Source organism: Thunnus thynnus, chromosome 16, assembly GCF_963924715.1.
Source record: "Thunnus thynnus chromosome 16, fThuThy2.1, whole genome shotgun sequence".
Lineage (NCBI taxonomy): Eukaryota > Metazoa > Chordata > Actinopteri > Scombriformes > Scombridae > Thunnus > Thunnus thynnus.
Genome location: NC_089532.1, coordinates 4,710,206 through 4,728,465, shown reverse-complemented (window position 1 = coordinate 4,728,465; position 18,260 = coordinate 4,710,206). Strand labels below are relative to the sequence as shown.

The 18,260-nt window shown below is 39.7% G+C and overlaps 1 protein-coding gene across 4 annotated transcripts in view; it reads left to right on the top strand.

Annotated features, from left to right (window-relative positions):
• The window catches only part of loxl3b (lysyl oxidase-like 3b), a 34,146-nt gene that overhangs the window by 5,204 nt on the left and 10,682 nt on the right, over positions 1-18,260 (top strand). For 2 of the 4 annotated variants that reach the window (XM_067613513.1, XM_067613512.1), the window contains exons 2-8: positions 758-1,102; positions 2,709-2,872; positions 5,497-5,714; positions 9,587-9,652; positions 12,732-12,788; positions 13,837-14,044; positions 15,123-15,303. In XM_067613513.1, the coding sequence (XP_067469614.1) occupies positions 766-1,102; positions 2,709-2,872; positions 5,497-5,714; positions 9,587-9,652; positions 12,732-12,788; positions 13,837-14,044; positions 15,123-15,303 (1,231 nt within the window). In that variant the 5' untranslated portion in view covers positions 758-765. The remainder of the gene's footprint in view (positions 1-757; positions 1,103-2,708; positions 2,873-5,496; positions 5,715-9,586; positions 9,653-12,731; positions 12,789-13,836; positions 14,045-15,122; positions 15,304-18,260) is intronic. The other 2 variants (XM_067613514.1, XM_067613516.1) reach the window with 2 other exon arrangements.

The window sequence follows — 18,260 nt, the reverse complement described above, 5'->3', positions numbered from 1 at the left end:
TCAATCATAGAGGCATTTTGACTAGAGTGACATTTGGAGGGCACTGTCTCCAACTAGTCAAGAACTTGTGCTGCTCAAGAACCACTTTAGATAAGCACAAACTACAAATATCTGTAAGTACAAAATAGTGCTTAGGTCTGTCCCAAAAGGGAAGCAACAGTGCTAGTTGAACATACATTTCAAAAAAGGGCACTCTGACACAAACAACAGGGGCCAACTTGCCCATCCTGTGCACAGAAACCATTTAGATGTAATCCATGTGTGAACCATCTGAAGGCTTACAGCACCAAAAAACTATCATGTGTGCATGTGATACTACACAGGAAAACTACGTCACGGGATTTCTTTACAGATCTTTCAATCTGCCTTATTATCTTTTCAGTTGGTTGATGGTAGTTGATTTTCTGCTATAGTTCATGTTCTCACGAAGGTTTAGGAGTACATACAAGCCTGCTGCCTTTGTGTGTGAGTATAAAAGTGTAATGGTTTTGCAAACTCCAGAAAGAGTTTCTGGTGCACGAAAGATAGTTTCTCATGCCCATGAGGTACTTTATGGTCATGTCATTTAAGTGGCTCCATATCCTCTCAACTGTAATAGATTCAGTAAATTATTCGAAAGCTAGCTTCACGTTGATCCACCTGCGCTGTCTTCATAGAAAACTTTTCTAGGTGTTCACCCAATATATTTAAACCACATGGACAGCAAGTTGTCTCAATGTTGTGTTGACATTGTCTTTTCCTTTTTCTTTATGTGCAGCTGACATCATGGAGAAGTCAAGACGCAGGCAGCAATTAGTCTTCAGCCTTCTGTTTGGGTTGTGGTTGCCTTGCTGTTTAACTCAGACAACACCGTCAAACACTGCCACGCCAACGCCTACACCACCCCCCTCCCCTCAGGCGCAAACAGAGCGGCTAAAGGTCAGACTGACTGGATACCCCCGAAAACACAACGAGGGGCGCATAGAGCTTTTCTACAAGGGAGAGTGGGGAACCATCTGTGATGACGACTTCTCTATAAATAACGCCAACGTGCTCTGCCGCCAACTGGGCTTCGTCTCAGCCACAGGATGGACCCACAGTGCCAAATACGGCAAGGGCCAAGGTGAGAGTGACCTCCATGACTTCCTGAGGTTCAGTTTGTGGTTCAATACAGTTTGCTCTGCCACACGGAAGATGTTCAGAAAGATATTTGCACCTGTTTGATTGCACACACATAAGAGACAATCAGACATCTCAATTATGTTGCCAACTGCCGAAATGTGTGTCAAACCATATTACATAACAGTAATAACAGTCTAAACATTTGCAGCTGTAGCTTCCAATCCCCGTCTGTCCTGTGATCCAACTAGATTAAAACACATTCTTGAGCAATCCATTATTTTGAACATTATTAGCCATGCTAGCAGCGTGGCTGTAGGAATGGCAATGTGGGTCTCTCTCCTTTGGTCCAGACTGAAATATCTCAACAACTATAGGGTTGATTGGTGCATACATTATTTGCCCTCAGTAGGAATTGTAATAACTTTGGTGACCCCTTGACTTTTCCTATAGCGCCATCATCAAGTCAAACCTTTAGCTGTACTTTAGTGTATGACCAAATATGTGCAAAACTAATTACCATCAGCCTCAGCTGTACTTTGTGTTTAGTGCTAATTAGCAAATGGTAGCATACTAACATGCTAAACTATGATGGAGAACATGGCAAACATTCCCTGCTAAACATCAGCATGTGAGCTTTGTCATTGTTATGACAAGTTAGCATGTAGCTCCGTCTCAAAGAGCTGCTAGCATAAGTCATAAGTTTACAAACGTTTGTTCTCAAAATGTTTGACTGACGTTTTTAGGACCTTTTTTTTTTACTGCCAAGCCACCTGAATTGCCTCAAACCGGAAAAGATCATGCAAAAATTTAGTGAAATAAGACGCCTGCATGTTTATTAAAGCAGCTATAATTGACATTTTTCATAATAACAATGTACCATATGATAATGTGTGATATTAGAGGTGTTGCTTGTAGAAAGAACTGTCAGCGACTCTGCAGCTCCCCTCTTCTTTACAGAGCATTTTAGAGAGTTTCAGCTCATTGTTTAGCTGGAACTTTACTGTTTTGGTTCACTCTCACAGCTCTCATTTTCAGCCTCAGCAGACAGCTGTTTTCAGAGAGAAAGCTCTAAAAAGCCACTGTACACTACCTGCTCAACACCAAACGGCAAACAGACACAGTTAGCTGTAGACTAGCTGGTGAACATAGTGGAGCATTTAGCAGCTAAAGAGCCAGATATTTCCCTCAGGAGTTGGTAGAGAGCAAAAACAGAGCTAAAAGAGAGTAAATATTGGACTTACATTCACCAAGTGGACAGAAACACAACTCCAAATGAATGATAATGTTGTTCCATAACTGCTGGATGTTTAAACTTAAAAAGATGATCATATGTAAGCATGTGCTCACCACTTATTTTTGTTGCCCACAAGTGGCCAAAAAATCTGTAAATTTAGGTTTAAAAATAAGTTTTAGAGCAACTACATCCACGCTAAACACCTAGATGAATCTGTTATTCAGGTTTGTGTTACACAATAAGTACAACTAAGTTTCCATAAGTCCTCAGAGCTCCAGGGAAATAAGCAACCAAGTGTTACTTCCTGGCCTGGACCGGCTGGTTTCTGAAGGCAGTTTGCTGGAGCCACACTGACTGTCTGCCACCTTTGCAGGGAAAATCTGGCTGGACAACGTGCTGTGTAACGGAGCTGAGAAGAGCATTGAATTCTGCAAGTCTCGCGGCTGGGGCAACAGTGACTGCACTCATGACGAAGACGCCGGAGTCGTGTGCAAAGACGAGAGGATTCCAGGCTTTGTGGACCCAAATGTTATTGATGTAAGTTATCAAAAACACATTTGGAGAGATTTTATAATTTTGTTGCAGTAAAAATGTTGTTCAGAGTTCGTTAAGAAGCTGTTATAAACCCATAAACGCTGCTTTTGTGTTAACAGGTCTACCGCTCCACAGCCTAAAGACTCTATAAGATTTAACCCACATGGGAGACATTTAACGCCCCTATGAAACTCCACCTGTAGCTGCCGTACACATGGTGCAGATTAGCTCAGCTCTATACCATCTGTTAACACCAGCAGCCTCTCCAAATATGTTGTCCTGAGGTGATGGAGTTTATGGAGACGCTGCTCACTAAATCTTATAAAGAGCAGCATTAACTTCTTTGACCTTGGGGTCAAAAGAGTCAGGAAACTCCCTTGACCCCAAGGTCAAAGGAGTTGAAGCTGGGGTTGTTACCTTGGGGTCAAATCTCTGGGCTGCCGGGACATTTTGTACTCGGAAACTGGACGAGTGATGTTGTCCTCTCCTTCAGCAGCTACAGTCAGTTAAAGACGGTTAATATGGGCAAATCTTAAAGGGACAGTTCACCTAAAACCATAATAAATTCATTCAGATACTTACTGTGTGTTGCTCCGGCTTCAGGAGCATTTGCTAAAGCATGAAAAAATGACTATAATCCTCAGACCTTGCTGTCAAAAATACTCTGTGGACATAAATAGCTAATGGCATCTTCCTTTGTCAATTTCTCTGTAGACTTTTTTCACTGACATTTTTAAATGTCATTCTTTTAGTGCACTAACGTTAGCACACAAAAAACAAAGAATCTGAAAGAATACATTTGACCCAAGATAGGAGGAAAAAATGTTACTCAGTACATTTAACTGCACTGTAATGTAAACCAAGAGAAAAGAAACTTTGTTTGTTGTATTATCTTTTTAGTTGGTTGACGGTAGTTGATTTTCTGCTGTATTTCACGTTCTCATGAAGGTTTAGGAGTACATACATGTCTGCTGCCCTTTAGTCTCGCAATACCGGACACCGAAGATCTCCGTCTACCAAACTCTGGGGATTTCTAACTGCATGGTAGCTGCTTGAACGGTGGCGAGAACGGCCGCTAACAAACTTTCGCCCCTTACATTTTGTCTATGACATGCCTTACTGGAAATGATGCTCTCCTGCTCCTCCATAGTGAACTGCATGTCACCACCCCAATATGAAGAGCTGCCTTAAAGACTTTGCTTCTACAATACAGGATTTTTTTTTTTTATTCTCTGATTGTTTCTACCCAGTTTTAACAATGAAACTTGGGAAATTGTCCTCAGTCTCTATAAGGGAAGCGTCTAGCTGCCCTTTTGTCCGATTAGAAAATTGTAATGGTTTTGCAAACTCCAGAAAGAAGTTCTTGTGCACACGAGAAACTTTTTGGTGCACCAAAGGTAGTTTCTCATGCCCCAAGTTTTTGGTTATGTCACTTTAAAAGCTGGCTTTACATTGATCCACCTGGTCCAGTGTCTTCATAGAAACAAGTTCTCTCCCTGATGTACCCCCTGATTTTCTGATTCTGATTGCACCACCTCCACCTTTGTCTTGATTATGAATATTGAGACTTGCTTTAGGTTGTGAGCTACTGAAAATAGCCCTAAATGTGAACGCTTGTGACTATTTAATAACAATATTATACAGACAGACAGAATTATCCAGTCATACTATTTGTGCCCTTGAAGGAGGAGCCGTTTAAATACCAGCACCTCCAGTTGAATTATTTCATTATTTTCTTCTTTTTGTATACTTTTTTGTATTCAGGTACTCTCAGGTGAGGGTCTAAAAAAGATTAAGTGTGCTCAGTAAACCCTTTCTGGACAAATAAAGGTTAATAACTGAAGGAAGATTTGACTGCTACTCTGAGAAAACACAGTTAGGAGGGATTCACAGTTTCCAGCTGGTCATCTTTTTTTCCAAGGTGAACAAGGTTAGACTGGGGACTCGTCTCCACACAGATGACTGGAAACAACTTGAATGATTCGATCGAGGTATCTTTGTTACATAGAAGGGTGTCACAAGAAAAAAAAAGTTTCATAAGAGCAAGTGGGCGGACTTTCAATTGCACAGCTACTCCCTCTTTCTGCCTGCTGCTGCGAGTCAGACTCTGCCAAATGTGTTGTCCAGACTACAGCCAGTGTTTTTTCTTTTTTTTTCAAATAAACCACAGTGGAAGTGACTCATTGCAAAGCAGGCAATCAGAGATAGTCACATTTACTGCTTATAAGCTGTTAGTGAGAGGATTAGACCCTGAAATTACTCTCTGTAATAGCTATGACTCACTGTGTGGTCTGTTTATTTCACTAAATACACTTGTATATGTGAGTACTGATTGATCATTTTATGATTTTCAGCTAACAAAATTCTCACTTCACTTCATCAAACATCAGAATGTACTATAAATGGATGTAACAGAAAGGTTTAAAAGAAAGAAATACAAAGATTTATACTCCGAGTATGTGTTGTGTGAAAAGTATGTCTCCACACAATAAATGAAAGAAAATTCCCCACTGATGACACATTTCATACACCTAATCAATAACTTCCTCTCTCATGAACAGATAGATTATTAGGCATTATTTTAATAGAAAACAAACTGACGACCAGTCCTGATTCCCTCCCGCCAGGCTCACGTGGATGAGAACAAGGTGGAGGAGGTGCGGCTCCGGCCCGTGCTCGCCATGGCCAAAAAGAGGCTGCCCGTCACGGAGGGCGTGGTGGAGGTGAAATACAAGGACGGCTGGGCGCAGATTTGTGACGTGGGATGGACGATCAAAAACACGCGTGTTGTCTGTGGCATGCTGGGATTCCCACATGAGAGGAAAGTCAACAAGAACTTCTATAAGTAAGTGAATCTCACATCTTAAACCTGGCAAAAGATGATTCTGGTGTGAGTTCAGGTTACAGGTCTAAAATCAGTGTCATCTGCTGTTTAGGAGGCCAGATATCACCCTTAAAGGACAGGTTTACAATTTTTCATGTCTGTCTTAAAACAACAGTCAGGTGTCCATATGAACAGTGAAAGAGGTTTTCCTCGCTGTAATCATTCCTCCTGTTCATACTGACTGTTAAAAGATCCTCTTGATCCTCAAATGTGCTTTCAGTGTAAGTGATGGAGGCTAAAATCCACATTGTGTCTACGCAGTCATTTTGTGCAAAAACAAAGTCTGAGTTAGTCATATCAAGTGGATATCTGACACATTTTTCAGTCTTTTTTAGCATCAAATTTCCTCTTTGTGTTTCCCTGTTGAGCTGCGGTGGAAGTATAGTAACAAAAAGAGGAACTTTGGCACTGAAAAGACTGTAACGTTGAAAGATATCTACTTGATTTGACTTATTTGTATGACTGAATTTTCATATTAGCTTCAGATAAACTTTTAAATACGTTTTTGCACACAAGGAGGACTGTGGATTTTGTCCCCCATAAATTACATTGTAAGTGCATTATGAAGGGATCTTATAATGGTCAGTATGAACAGGAGGAATGATTACAGCAAGAAAAACCTATTTCAATATTCATTTGGGCTCCTGACTGTTGTATTAAGACACACTTGAAAAGATGTGAACCCGTCCTTTAAGTTTTGATTTACCACTTATTGTGTAAGAAGTTACACAACACCAAAACTGCACTTCAGAAAAAAGGTAAAAACAGAAAATGTATAAGCTTCGTAAAAGTAGAATTTATGGCAGAGCTGTTATATTGGACTGTATTACAAGTGTTACTAATAAAGTGCATGGTGAATGCAGAATATGTCATTGCAATGTGCAGGATTCATCTTTTTCACATGTTAGAGGGTTGAAAGGATGATGGTTTCCCAGTCCCATCAGCTGGAATTTTAAACTTTGATACAATACTAGTATTAAAAAAATGATACTTGATACCTCTGTCAATACCACAGCAAAAAAGAAAAAACGTCAAAGCACACAAAATAGGATTTTAGGAAAAAAATTCTTTTTTTAAGTTAAATTTGCCATGGCTAGAGTTAGCACCATGAGAGCCACCAGTCACATGGTGGTTTGATGCTGGAGAGAATGCTGTAACAGCCACTGGTTGAGGACCAGTTGATTAACTTCCCCTTTGTTTTATCTGTGCAGTGTTTGGTTGACTATCTGATTGTAGATCTGTTGGTTTTTTATCGATATCGAAGTATCGATACTTCTGACAATCTTAAGGTGGCCATAATTTTGTCATTATGTCAGGTTGGGATGTTTGCTGCAGACTGTTTGACGTTCTCGTGGTTTTAGTCTGGAAAGCAAACTTTAACCAAAAGCACCACAAGCAGACACAGCTGCACAACACCACATCTGCTGCCTACTGTGCATATGACAGGGAATGTGTGTAGACTTTCTCTACGGTCTGCCAGAGAGCTGCAGCTCTTCAACAAAGCCGACATGAAGGAAGTCGCAGCCTCTAATTGTTTTGTTCTGCTTCTTATTTCTTCCTCTGAGGATGTGTTTGTTTTTCTTTCGGATAGACAGAAAAGCCGCTTTTTTTTTTTTATGTTCCCGTCCGGGTCATACAATGTATTTCATGCTCACAGTCTCTGTTCATTACTTCACAGAGGAAGTTGGAGAGTGATTAGTAACTGCCTGCAGAGATGTAAAAGTATGAAGCAATGAGTGTCTTGTCCCATGTGTTTACACATCTGCAAGGGCTTTGTTTGGTGCAGCGTGTTGACATCTGCATCCAAATTTGTGTGTATAAACAGGATCTAAATTATCAAGAGGTTATTGGCTGTGCAGATGTCAACCATCATTTAGTGGTTTCTTGAGTTTAATGTCTTTATAAAGTTAGAGGGGTAACAATAACAAATTTTATTGGATAATTTGATAGAATGAAAAAGATTAATTATCCAATTACAGCACTTAAGACTTATTCACAGTGTTTTCTTTGCAAATTCTAATTGTAGACTCTAGATTGAACAGATATTAGTGGACACTGGAGCCTGCTGTGGTATGTGAGGACAGGGATTTCTTTGGTGGCCTCTCAGACCTCCAGTTTCTTTTCTCAGTTTGTCCCACCAGTATGACTGCACACATTCCTGGGTACGCTCCAGTCGAAGGCGTTTTATTCATCCCTGCAGATGGTTCACAGTAGTATGAGGGGAAATGTGTGTTTTCTCTCAGGCGTGTGTGAAGGCTGAGGCTCCGGGGAACGCTCCAGGGTCAGGGGAAAGGAGGGATGAAGGGGGGGGTCGGTTGGTCACATAATGCACAGACAACAACGACTGGACCGAAGCCAAACTGCATAGAGCAGCAGTCAAATCGTTCTGTGTTGTCAAGCAGCCCCTCGGTCCTTTTTTTGGTCTTTACAGTTATACTTGAAGATGGACAGTAAAAAATCTGCTTTTCCCCTTAATAACTCAATCCAGCTTTTTACTCCAACAAATATTTGGTCATAAAGGCTTCTTGGGTTCTTGAGCTGAACTTGCCAATTGCTGATTTTTTGTGATGATATCCATTGTGTTCAACTTTGACCATTTTCATGCCAAAAAAACCAAACAAACTGAGTCTTGGCTCCATTAAAATGTTATACTCATCATGATGGACCAGAATTTACACCGACTTGGGACGCATTAACCCAGGTTGTTGTAATTAAACCAGCAATTATTTCAGGATTATTTCAGGACTTTAATTCAGTTTGACAAAGTCAAAATAAATATGACACAACTTTTTTTTGTCTGGTATGAGCTTCACACTTTTATCTTTTATGTGTTTTGGTGTATCCACTGTCATCCCAATGTGTGATAGTATATATTAGATTGTCAAAATAGTTTGTGCAAAAGAGTGTCTATAGTCTGATAATCATTGTTTCTCCCTGTCTGTGTTAGACTCTTTGAAATCTTTGTCAAATGACATATTTCATGATTGTTACAATGAAACACTTGTATTGTTGTGGTTGACTAAAAGCCTCAGGCTTACTGACTTTCATGTTTCAGATCAAACTGAAGAATTTCAGGATTTTCAGTTGGTTTAGTACATTTACAGCCCCTTCAGAGCCTGTTTGGATTCAGCAGCTAAAGAGCCAGATATTTCCCTCAGGAGTTGGTAGAGAGCAAAAACAGAGCAAAAAGAGAGTGAATATTGGATTTACATTCACCACGTGGACAGAAACACAACTCCAAATGAATTGCTCCGTAACTCCTGGATGTGGAAATAATCAACTGGTTGCAAAACAAGTTCAACATATCAACTTAAAAAGATGAGGCACGATGTGTCAGTGTTGTCTTCACATCTTGTGTCCGCTGCCCCCAAGTGGCCAAAAAATGTCTTATTGCAGCTTTAAAGTAATTTAAATCAGTTTTAAAGAGAAAACTGACCGGTTTAAATCACTTCAAAGTCACAGCACAGTCACTGACTGGACTTCCATTGTATCCCCAGCCAGTAACAGATACTGTAGATACTGTATTGATAAGGAATTACAGCTGCTCAATGAGGCTCAAATGGCCACCACAGTGCTGAATGTTGGATAGTTGGAATAGCTGTGTAATTGTGTCTGTAACATAATATACTGGAGACTTGTGGAATGTCAGAAATGTTATTCAGTGCTGACCCTTCAGTACCTGTGTGTGTGTGTGCATGTGTGTGTGTGTGTGTGTGTGTGTGTGTGTGCAGCCCGGAGACGGTGTGAGAATAGATACGCAGCCTGTTTACGTGTGTGTTTGCATGCAGTCTTTCTCCTGTATGTGATGGAATTTGGCTGTCTCACTGTTGCAGACGTCTGAAAAAGCGAGCGGCTGAGAAGGTCTCCAGGCCAAAGGTTAATGTTTCAGCCGGTGGAAGGTATACTGTCGCCGGGAAAACCCACCGTCCACCCCCCCCTCACCCTCCCCGTCTACACTCTGTTTACTGTGACAGTGGGTTTCCTGTTTCCTAGGGGTAGACAATAACCATTTAGATCCTGTTTCTAGCTAGTCGACCCCTTCCCTTCTCTTCTAATATCATATTACTATGATGTGCAGCATGTGAATGGGTTGTATATTTTTATTTCATCTTGCTTAAACTTAAGGTTGCCTTGTGTGGAGGTTTAGTTTTCTATTTATTTCTGTCACATTTCTACTGACATGGCACAGATTGTAAAGACTTGGCACCTTATCAAAGGCATTATTTCTTAAACTTTTATATCTAATGAACAAAGCAGTACAGGATTTTTTTCTCTGTGAATTTCTTTTGTTTTTCTCTTAACATAAAAAAAAAGTAATTGGGTTTTCATAATGTTCCTTTATAACGTGACAGATGTCATCAATCTGTGCTGTGTGAGTGAACAGGGCTTAGAGTTTCCACAGATGGAAACTGGAAATCTCATTCTCCCATTATGGCATGCTTTTTAGAGGAGGTCAGTAACTTTTCATGCTGGGTTCTTCAACTGAAATAGTCTCAAGCCTCAAGCCGGTGTCTTCCCCGAGTCCGCATGACAAGAGCCAACCTGCATCTGGTAGAATCTGCAAATACTTTAGCATTTGTTCTAGCTCAGAGCGCCAGGTGGACGGAGTTTGTCGTGTTGGATGATGAGAGAGGAAGTCAGCTTATCATGTGTTTTTTGTGTTTTGACAGTGACACTATCTTTAAAGTATATGTTGGAAAATTCCACCCAAAAGGCGCTTTGAGGAGATAAATATAAATTATTATCAATGACAATACATTTTCTTGGAGAATACTAAACTTACCCGATGACTGTGGTGTGAGGTAACAGTAACACACAGTCCAGACACTAAATATTTGGACAGTTACACATTTACACATACTTCCAACATCAGTTACACATACTACATTGAAGTGTCAAGTCTCAGCTTTAATTTGAGTGGGTTTACGTCAATATTGAAAGAACTGTGTGTGAGATATAGCCATTTTAACACATAGTGCTCTATTTGCAAGGGTTCAGAGGTAGTTATATAACCCCTGCATATATTTATATTTTAAAAATCAATGGAGCAGTTAAATTGGTAACCAGGCAAAAATGAAAACATTGTACTAGAACAAATAAAATGCCAACTCTACACATTTTAGAGAATAAACTGAACAATTAACTGTCCAGTGTTTGTTTCAGTTAGTCATGCATGATAACTCTACCAGAATAACAAAACATTTGAGGTTTTTCACCGCTTGAGTGACTAAAATTCTTATTAAAGTTGAAGAACCCACTAACATATTCTGTACAGTGTGATTTATTGTGTGACCATGTAACATTGTGTTTTAAAGAATAAGTCTGGTGAAACACTGTATTTTTCTCATTGTCAACAAATCCCATGAAAAGACCAAAACTAACAAGGAATTGAACTTATTGTGCAGCCAAAGCCTGATATATCTTATTTCTCTGTGTCATAGAGCTCCATTGTTTTCCAAAAACTATTAAAAACCCATCAGTGAGCAACAATAATAATCCTTAATTACAATGAACATGGACACTGTGGTTAATTTTGAGTTGATCCCCCATACGACATCTTGCTGCTGGAAATACTCACTAAAGGACCAAATGTGTATCAATCCGCAACTGAAAATAGTTCCCCAAAAATACATTATTCACTCCTGTTTGAATGACATTGAATAAAAACTATAGTGACCAGCTGTTTAAATAAATGACTGAGGCTTTTTTAAAAACAAAATTTTATATTTGTGAGCTGTTCTTAAAGATTTAAACAGGATAGAGAAGTTAGAAGCACTAAGAGACAAACTAACAGATTGTTGGTTTTGGTTTTCATTGGATTTGTTGACAGTAGCAAAGAATATAGATCACAAGCCTTATCCTTTAATAATTTACATGATTTACATCCCATCTAAAAATTAAGCAATGTCAAACAAAATCAATGTGGTAACTTGAGGTTGACATTGACATAATGGTCGTACTACAATCAGACTAACATAGTTTGGACTAACAAACATATTAATGATCATGCTTTACATGTCGTACACTATGCAGCCAAAGGTATGTGGACACCCCTGGACAACACTGGACCCATATGTGATTGTTTAACATTTCATTCGTTCATGGGCATTAATCCGCTACTACAACAGCCTCCTGTCTTCTGGGAAGGCTTTACAAATATTCGGAAACCCCCATTCAACCACGAGAGCGTTAGTGAGGTCGGCCGCTGATGCTGGGCGATAAAGTCTGGCTCACAGTCAAGTTATTCCACACCAGACTGGGGAAAGTATTTCTTTATGGATCTGGCTTTGTGCACAGAGGTACTATTGCAATGAAGTTGGAAGCACACCAGTGTGTAAAATATCCATGTATGCTGTAGCAGTAAGATTTCCCTTAATTAGAACCAAAGGCCCAGTATATGAATCATGGTTTTGCACAAATACATGATTATTATTGCTTTAAGATTGTGTTTTTATTGCTCTTGTTTGGATTTAAACTGTTTAGGTTCAATTATGTTGGTGTTTAATAATCTTACATCCTTTGTGATGGTTGATTAAACTAAAGTAAAAGACTTTTAACCCATCTTACACCCCTAAAAACAAACAAAAAGTCAAACTGTCACATTGTGTCCACATACTTTTGGCCATTTAGTGTATATGAGCCTGTGCTGATGAAACATCAATCAATGTCTGTATTTTAAGTGATTTAATTCTTTGTTTTTTTGTGTTTGTTTACATGCATTTTAGAAGGATGTGTCACTTTCAACAAATCTGTGTGTCTGAAGCAACTTACTTTATACTAGGATACTTGGGATAATATATCATGTTAACAGCTGTATTTAACAACCATGTTGAATGTGGCACATCCTTCTGAGCAAGTCTAACCACCGTTTGAAACATAATTGTGCATCATGCAACCTTTTATTACTGATGATTTTTCCACGTTGTAACCTAGTTTTTCTCTCCTAACTGTTCAGTCTAACCCGTGTTTACCTTGCAGGCAGACATCCAAAGCTAAAGCTAACTCTAAGTCTAAACAGAGCAGCCCTGGCAAAAGGTAATCTGAGGATAAACAAGTCAGTGGGTAAATTCAAGCTGTCTGAAAAGACCCACACACATGCTGCATCCACAACAACATTTGAACTGATAAGAAAAAAATATTGGATGTCCCAAAAAATACAAAAAGCTACTTCTCTAAGCTATGCAACAAAACTTGTTTAAATATTTAGTTTGAGTGATGTATTTAACAGTAAACAGTCTTTTAAACACTGTATGTTTGTGCCTGTACAATGCAAAGTATTCCAAATATTTTTGTTTACAAAAAGCCATTTGTTGTAGAACAGTTAATGCTCGACACTTTGGGAAATACTTTTTTTGCCAAAAGCTGGATGAGAAGATTGATACCACACTCACATCTGTATAGTTAAAATGTTAGCTTAGCATAGAGTGGAAAGAAAAGTAAAAAGATCTCACTAATTAACATATTATATCTAATTTGCATTAAGAGCAGCAGCAGCGTTGGCAGAGCGCATTTCCCAAAATGTGGGACTATCTCTTTAATAAATGGTTTGCCAACTTACTGTTAATTTCATTCAATATTTGACTTTTTCATTTATTGTTGTCGTCCAGGATCAAACTCGGGCCCCTAATTACTGTGAATTTGTCCTTTTTTCTCCAGAATGTTTTTGTAATTTTGAGACATATCTGTGAAAGTTTGTGTGAGCCCAAATGACACCTACTGTATATTGTTACTATAACATGAGTTGATGGGTCTGTGTGTGTTGTAATCAACTGAAAATGAACTTTTGAATATTATATATACATATTCAGTTTTCCTTTGAAGATCAGGAGGTTTCATTCATTCATGTATTCATTAGTTTATTCATATATGTGGTCCAATGTGCTCATTTATTTTTAAAAAAAATCATGTTAATGTGTTAATTCTCAGCACATTTTGGGATCTTTAATTTTAACTGTATACTATAAATGTAACTAAGGTTTTCATTCAATAATTCATTCATCCATTCATTCCTTCGTGTGGTCATTCACTGAAAAATGTAAGCTCGTTGGCAAGCCTTTACTGTCTCTGTCTCTCTTCCCCGCAGGTTGTATTTGGAGCGTCAGAAGAGCAACTTCCACATCCACTCTGTGGCGTGTACGGGCACAGAGATCCACCTGGCCGCCTGCCCGCTGGAGTTCAACAAGCCAAACAGCACGTCGTCCTGTGAGGGCGGCATGCCAGCCGTCGTCAGCTGCATGCCGGGGCCGCTCTTCATGCAAAATACCGCCTTCAAGAAAAAACTCAAAACTTCGGTAAAGTAGTTTTTAACTTTAGGGACTCTCAATGAGAGGCTGAAGATGAACTTTAAGCAACAACCAAAAGTTAATTTTGCCTGCTCACTATTAACAGAATATTAGAATTTACCCCTCAGTCAATTACTTTTCTTACCACATGTGCTCAAGTGATTTTGTTTTCTTGTTTTGCTTAAAGGACCAGTGTGTAGGATTTAGTGGCATCTCGCAGTGAGGTTGCAGATTGCAACCAACTGAATACCCCTCCCCTCCCCTTCCAAGCATGTAGGAGAACCTGCGGTGGCCACGAAACTCATGAGAAACATGAAAGTCCCTCTCTAGAGTCAGTGTTTGGTTTGTCCGTTCTGGGCTACTGTAGAAACATGGCGGGCTCTGTGGAAGAGAACCCGCTTCCTATGTAGATATAAAGGGCTCATTCTGAGGTAACAAAAACACAACGATTCTTATTTTCAAGTGATTATAAACTAATTAAAACATGCTTATGAATATTATATTCCATTTCTGCCAAGTCTGTTCAGCTAGATGTCACTAAATTCTACACACTGGTTCTGTGGACTGTAAAGTCCCTTTACAACTTAAAAACCTTAAAAACATAAACTTAATTAGTCTGAAAGTTCTTTCTTGACATGGAAAACAATAGTTTGACCTTGACCAAAGTCCACTTTCTACCCTTTTTTATAAGGTTTCATACATCTCACAGTCTTCCTTGGTGGACTCAGTTTAAATCATGTGATCTCATTTGTAATTTGGTATGAAATTCTGATCACATGATAGACTGTGAGACATGGCTGAAAGCTCCAGAAAAAGCTGGTTAGTCGGCATTCAATTTCCAACATTTCAGTGTCCCATAATGGTCAAAATGCGTTTTTTACTCTGACAAGTTTAGGAATGGACATAGTCTAAATGAAAGATCCTAAATTTCCCTCAAAACAAGATCTTTCGAATCTTGCTTTGATGGAAATATTGAAAGTTATTAGCCTTTAATTGTCAGTCTGGGTCCCTGCCAGGCTGGAGTTCAGGACACCAACACGCCATCTGTGGATTAAAATGTCCCGTCATGTGTCTGTTTGTCGTTTAGAGCAACGTGAGGCTGAAGGGAGGTGCCAAGCTGGGCGAGGGCCGGGTGGAGGTGCTGAAAGAAAACGAGTGGGGGACGGTTTGCGATGACCGCTGGAACCTGCTTTCAGCCAGCGTCGTCTGCAGGGAGCTCGGCTTCGGCAGCGCCAAGGAGGCTCTCACAGGAGCCCGCATGGGTCAAGGTTAGGAATAAAATCATACAGTAATAAAAAATATGTTTTTGCCAGTCCAAAAGAGAAGTTGAAAAGGTTGGTAATAATAATGCTGAATTAAAAAAACAATAAGAGATGAAAAAAAAACATGTAATTAAAGGTTATTACATTCGGCATTAATTGAGAACCAAATTTAAATGCTGCTCTGGATTTAGCCAACATACTGCGAGTTGCTCTTTTTTAACATTTCATCTAAGAAGCAGATAACACAGTTTTTAATTTCTGTGGTTTAAGACATGCTAACACCGACCCACCACGCCTGATTGGTTGGTTGACTTGTCATTCAAAATGCATAACTTACATTTTGATTGAAGGTAAAGAACCATTTTCTTGACTGACAGGTTTGCCAAACAGATGGGTTTGAACATTAACATCTCCAAAACTCAAGTGATGATACATAAATTCAACACCACATGCACCAATCACTGTGAACGGTAACTCTCTTGATTATGTCGAGGAGTTTACATATTTGGGAAGTCTCCTCAGTAAGGGCAATGCATGCTGCAAAGACATCAGCATAAGGCTCAGGAAAGCTCACAGTGCATTTGCAAGCCTTCAAACCATCTGGAAATCAAAGCAGTACAGCTGAAAAGCCAAGATCTCACAGCAATGTTAAATCAATTCTGCTGCACGGCTCAGAATTCTGGCGAGTGTTTGAGAGTGACATGAAAAACATCAATTTATGCTACAATGGATGTCTGCAGAAGATATGTTGCATCTTTTGGCCAGAAAAGATCTCCAATGAGGACCTGCACACAAACTGCCACAATGTGATGCTCGAAATTAAACACCGATTGGCTCGGACGTGTCCTCAGAATGGACCAGGACCGCATTCCTAAAGTGGACTTGAGATGGACTCCACCTGGAAAGAGGAAACAATGGAGGCCAAAAACAACCTGGCAGAGAACCGTGACCTCGGAACTGAAAACGGCTAATCTAACTCGGGGCGAGGCGCAACACGCTGCACAGGATAGAACCAGATGGAAGCAGGTAACGAAGAGGATTAAGTAGGTAAATTTACACAGAAGCCAGTGAAAACGGTAAAAGGAAGTAGTCAACCCCCCTCCTGTTAGAGAAGAGGCCAAAAAACTTCGGCAGCAGCCAAGATATTCAGCCTTAGTATAAATTGGCTCGTTTTGTGAAACGGCCTCATTATGTCCACCTGAAGAGGCAACACTCCATCCTGTACAGTGGCCTAAAGGTTTCCCCTGCATTCATCTATGACTCTGTTGATATTTTGCATATAAATCAGTTGCTTTAATTACTCAATGAATGATATCCGTGTTTTATGACATATTTATTGACTTGCAGCGTTTATCACATTTTTTTCCAGCTGCAGTAGAGACATCACTCTCTGCATTTCAATTTCTGAGCATCGACCAACAAGCCAAAAGATACCTCGACTGCCAAAAGTAACACTCTGAATACAGCAGTTAATGAATCAGGAGAAATTAATGTGTTACTGTGACAGAACAGAGCAGAGAGACAGTTGAATATTGAAGACCAAAGATTAACTAGTGACGGACAGGATCCCTGTCTTCAAAAATAGGATTATTGCTCCACCAACAGAGGTTTAACTCAACCAATGATGTTATTTCTGCATCCTGAGGGATGTTTGTAAAAGTAAAATTAAAGTCTGTGAGATGTTCTACAGCTCAATACAAAAAAAAATTGAACATGGCAAAGGTAAACTGTGTGTTAACACTCAATAACATGATACTTGATAACAATGTTGACTTTGTGATAGTAATGTAGATCCTCTAGGCTCAAAATTCATTTTTATCTGATTGTTGTTCAGGAAGAAAACCCTGCTTTGCATTAAATCCTTCTAAACCCGTCATCTGAGGCAGGATGTCTTAATAACTTAATAGCTGCCTGTCTCATCTCTCATGTCATCTCTAACTCCCCCGCAGAACTGATAATCTGCCTTCAACAAGCTCACATTCCTGCACAGATTCCTCATTTAGAGCTTATTTTAATAAGTAAAGGAATGCTGTGCAGAAAGGAGGACAAGAAATAATAAAGGAAAGACATGAAAGACTGAACTTTGTCTGTAAACAGCATGTAATAGATAAACACCACAATAAACAAATACGCATCTTCTGACCAAGTTACAACACTAATAGACAAATTTTAGAGTTTTATTTATATCTATGAATATGAGAACTTTTTCACAAACGCAAATCACCCCCCACTACATTCCTGAAATTAATTATCCCATGCAGTTCCTCATTTAAGCAAACTGCCCTGAGATTCCACCAACGCAGAAACAAGCAGTCTTTTGAGAGAGACGCTTGGTGGGGGATGTCTGCGCTCGTGTGTGCACATTACGATTTCTACCGCAGAGGAAGTTTGCCGAGAAGTCTCATCACAAAATCTCTTTGAGGGAGCAGCATACCCGGCTCTGTGCTCAGATGGTTGTCAGACCACCACCTGGCTGCGTTAGGCCAAGAAACATTCCTAAACGTCACTGAAGTCGGAAACTAGCGCCGCTGAAGGAATTCCTTTCACAGAAATTTCATGAGACATCATCTCATGGTGCTACGGTACGACTTGCAATGATGGGGTGAGAGTTTAGAGGGGGGATGTAAAGCAGGGTGTCGCTGACGGAGAGCATGCATGCTCAGCAAGCAGGCCTCATGATAAAAGGTGAGCTGGGTGAGAGGTACTGTATGTGTGGCTTAAAAGGCATACAAGATCTGAAACCTTAACACAAAAGCAACAAGAATCATACAAATATCACAGCTGTGTTCTACAGTAGATATACTGTCAATCCTGGACATTAAGATGTTTCTCTGTGTGTCTTTGGGAAGTCCTTTGTGGTATCGAAAGGACTTGTGGTGAAACTTTACCTGTAATATTTTCATTTCTTTAATATAATAAAACATCATTCAACCTGCATCCAGTTCATTAAAGCTTTCACATAT